Source organism: Lontra canadensis, unplaced genomic scaffold, assembly GCF_010015895.1.
Source record: "Lontra canadensis isolate GAN:19392208 unplaced genomic scaffold, GSC_riverotter_1.0 scaffold2765, whole genome shotgun sequence".
Lineage (NCBI taxonomy): Eukaryota > Metazoa > Chordata > Mammalia > Carnivora > Mustelidae > Lontra > Lontra canadensis.
Genome location: NW_022633749.1, coordinates 1 through 3,953, shown reverse-complemented (window position 1 = coordinate 3,953; position 3,953 = coordinate 1). Strand labels below are relative to the sequence as shown.

General features: G+C 39.8%; 1 protein-coding gene across 1 annotated transcript; it reads left to right on the top strand.

Annotated features, from left to right (window-relative positions):
- Nucleotides 1-2,534: 2,534 nt before the first annotated feature.
- LOC116863744 (integrin alpha-D-like) lies at nt 2,535-3,051 on the top strand (the record flags this gene model as incomplete). The annotated part of the gene is made up of 3 exons (XM_032851102.1): nt 2,535-2,648; nt 2,762-2,841; nt 2,947-3,051. Coding segments are annotated over 3 exons (299 nt in total), but the record flags the coding sequence as incomplete, so codon positions are not given.
- Nucleotides 3,052-3,953: the final 902 nt, after the last annotated feature.

The following is a 3,953-nucleotide window of genomic DNA, read 5'->3' as shown; positions in this document are numbered from 1 at the left end:
TATCCATCATCTGGTCTTCTATATCACTAATTCTCTCTTCTGCCTCATTTATTCATTTTTTATTGCACCTCATGAATAGCCTTTTAATTTTCAACTTGGTTAGATTTTAGTGCTTTTATTTCTCCATAAAGGGATTCTGTAGTATCTTCTATGCTCTTTTCAAGCCCAGCTAGTATCCTTATAATCATCATTCTGAACTCTAGTTTCATTCTGAACTCTTACTAATGTCTGTATTGATTAGGTCCCTGGCAATTTGTACTGCATCTTGTTCCTTTTTTTTTTTTTTTGGAAGTGAGTTTTTCCGTTTCTGTCATTTTGTCCAGAGAAGAATAGATGAATGAGAGAACAAAATGTTAAAAGGGTAACAACAACCCCAGAAAAATATACCAAACAAATCAGAAGATACCCAAAACTGGGGGGAAAGGAAAGGGGGAAAAAAAGAAATATGATCAGGCTGGTGAATAGAACAGAGCTACACACTAGATTTTGGGTATATTTTGGTCTGTTAGAAGAAATTGTGTCCCAAAATTTTAAGCAAAGAAAAACTTTTTTGGGGGAGGGGATGTGCTAACAGTAAGCAGCCAGGCCTGACTTTATTAAACCATTAAACTATGCATTGAGTTATGTTAATAATTATAAATAATAGCACAAAACCGATGAAAATTTCTCTAAAATAAGGGAAGATTTAATGTATAATATAAAATAATGATTTAAAATATATGTATACACAAAAATAAGGGTAAATATGATGAAGAGATGGAATATGAATGTAGAGATTAAAATTTAAAAAAGATTTAAAAATAAGAATTGATAAGATAAAAACTTGGTTGGGAAAAGAAAGAAGATTTTTTAAAAAGGGGAGAATGTGATTAGGTGGGAGACTAGAACAAAGCCATACACTAGATTTAGGGTATATTTTGGACTGTTAAAAGAAACTGTATCCTAAAATGTTAAAGGAAAACTTATATATATACAAAAATAAAGTTACATACAGTGAAGGGATAGAGTAGGACTGTAAAAATGAAAATTAAAAAAAGGTTTTAAAAAAGGAATTGTTGAGATGTTGGTTAATATAGGAAAGAAGAAAAATTTAAAACAATAGAAAAAATAAAAGAAAATTTAAATAATTAACTTTGAAAGACTAAAGAATCATGGGGAAAAGCCATGAATTCTATGAGTTGTATTCCCCTAGCACTGGAGTTTTGCAGTTCTCATTGATATGTAAACTTGGTCTTGGCTGGATGTTCTTGCTGATCTTCTGGGGGAGGGACCTGTTGCAGTGATTCTCAAATGTCTTTGCCCAAGGCAGAATTGCACTGCTCTTGCCAGGGTCAAGGTTAAGTAATCTGCTCAGGTTTGATCTTGGTAGCTTTTGTTTCCTGAACAATTTCCTCACACCTTTGGAGGATGAGAATGAAATTGGTGGCCTCCAAATTTCTCGCCCTGGAGGAGCTGAGAGCTTGGGGCCCCCCTCCTCAGTGCACCCTCAGAGAAAAGCAGTCAGTCACTCCTGTCTTCTGTCTCTCTGATCTCCAGCCAAACTCCATGCTCACCTGGCCTATGACTAAGCATTTCTATCTTTGGCACATGACCCTGTTTGGAGTTTCCAAACCTAGCTGATTTTGGCAGCATGCTCCTGTGCCACCTTCCTCCTGGTGGAGGAAGAGGGGGATCTCCCTGGATCTGCCATTTGTGGGGTCCCTGCTCAAAGAGTAGTGGATCATGTGCTGTGGATCATGATTTATGGCAACCCCAAGCTGAGAGCTCACTCTTCAGCTCCGTCTTTTCAGCAGCTCCCTGCTCTGATATCTGGGAGCTCTACCACACTCAGGCACCCTTGATCTTTCTGTGACCCCAAGGGTCCTGAGACTACACTGTCCCAGTGAGGATTCCATCCCCTGCTTAGTCACTGGAGAAATAACCTTCTGTGGAGCAGACTTCTAGAAGTTCTGATTTTTGTGCCCTGCTGCTCTATCACTTACTGGTAGCTGGCTGAAGGAGGCTCTCTTCCCCTGCAGTTTATGTTCCCAACTATCACCTCAGATTCACTTCTCCACATGTACTACCTCCCAGAAATTGGTCTCTTTTCTATTCATAGAATTACTACTATTCTTTTTTTCGATCTCCTGTTGAGTTTGGAGGTGTTCAGAATGGATTGGTAACTATCTATCTGAATTCCTGGGACCAGATGAAATTTATGTTTCTTACTCCTCTGCCATATTTCTCCTCCTCCCCTAATTTTGCCTTTTTCACATGAAATCTCTAATCCAGTTGGAATTTGTTGTAATCTATGGAGTGAGGTGCGGATTCATTTTTGTTTGTTTGTTTTTCTTTTTCTGTTCCCTTGTTGTTGTTTTTGTTGTTGTTGTTTCATTTTTTTGGGGGGGGTTGGTATGGGCCAGTTTCCCTAGGATTATTTATTGTAAAGTCTGTCCTTCTCACACTGCTCCACAATGACACACACCACTGTTACATATCAAGCCCAAATATGTACATGGGTAACATTTTTTGAATTTGATTTCCTTCCCTGGAAGCAACCCCATCAGCGCCCACTGCACCTGGCATGTGAGGGAGTGCCCACTGGGAATGAGGGCCTGAAAAGCAGCAGCTGTAGCATCAATCATCCCATCTTCCAAGAGGGTACTAAGGTGAGTGCCTCCCCACAGATCCTCATCACTCTCCTCCCTTGTCCTGACCTATTTCTTTCCCTTACTCCTTCATGACCTTCTTTATCTCCATTTCATCTTTCTTCTTCTATCAGGGCACCTTTGTAGTCACATTTGATGTCTCATACAAGGCCACCTTGGGCAACAAGTTGCTTCTGAAGGCCAATGCAAGCAGGTGAGGCCAGGTGTATCCCTCAATGTTTCATCACATGCTCTTGCCAGAAATTTCACTCCTGGATTCTGTTTCAATGTGTTTCCCCTCCCCACACTCTCTCTCCAGTGAGAATAATAAACCTATGACCAGCAAGACCACCTTTCATCTGGAGCTCCCAGTGAAATATGCTGTCTACATGGTGATCAGCAGGTGTGAAACTTTGACTCTACTGTAAGCCTAATATCACCCCTTGCAGCCCAGACTGATCTTTAAAGGATAGGTATATAGCTAGCCCTCTAATTCCTCACACAGGAATACTTGTGACAAGTCATATATTTATGCCATAATAGCATATACTATATACTTCTTTCTTCTTCTCTAATGAATTGACCTACTCCTGGTGGAACACACAAAGTTTGCCACCACTCTTGCACTTCTCTCTCACTCTCCAAGGTGCAGTCTTCCATTAACATGAAACCAATTCTATTCTTCATGCTAAATTTGAGCATGCTGAAGTGAAAATACTATATTAAGACTGAGGCTTCTACGAGCACTCTGAAGTGGGAGATACGGTTTGTCACCACACAGATGAAAGAAAAGGTCAGGGTTTCACAAAGCAAAGAGGAGACCAGAAATGTGACAAACTTCTGGGAAACTCACTAAAGTCCAAGGCTGTGGCAGGTCACAGGAAAGTCACATGCAGGGCTGTTGTGTCAGATCTGAAGGTGGGTGGTAGAGCAGGGTCAGGCCAGGCTGGAAGCAGGGCAAGGAGACCCACATAATCTGGCTAAACTCCAGAGGTTTGGAAGGTGGTCAGAAGTTTTTAATATTGCCATGGGACAGAGTTTGCCACTGTTGTTGCTGCTGATGACACATAAATTTTTAGGGCAACTGGGGAGGGAGAATCAAACAGTGTCATTGCCCTTCCAAACACCATGTATGAATTTCCCCTACTGTCCATAGCAAAATAGTGGAAATTACATTAAGATCTTACAGTTATATATATATATATATATATATATGATATACCAAGCATTTAAAGGTACTTTACATATATTTACATTCATTTAATCCTTCTAATAACTCTGTGATATAGTTATTGTTAACTGACCTCTTTTTTTTTAAACAACAAA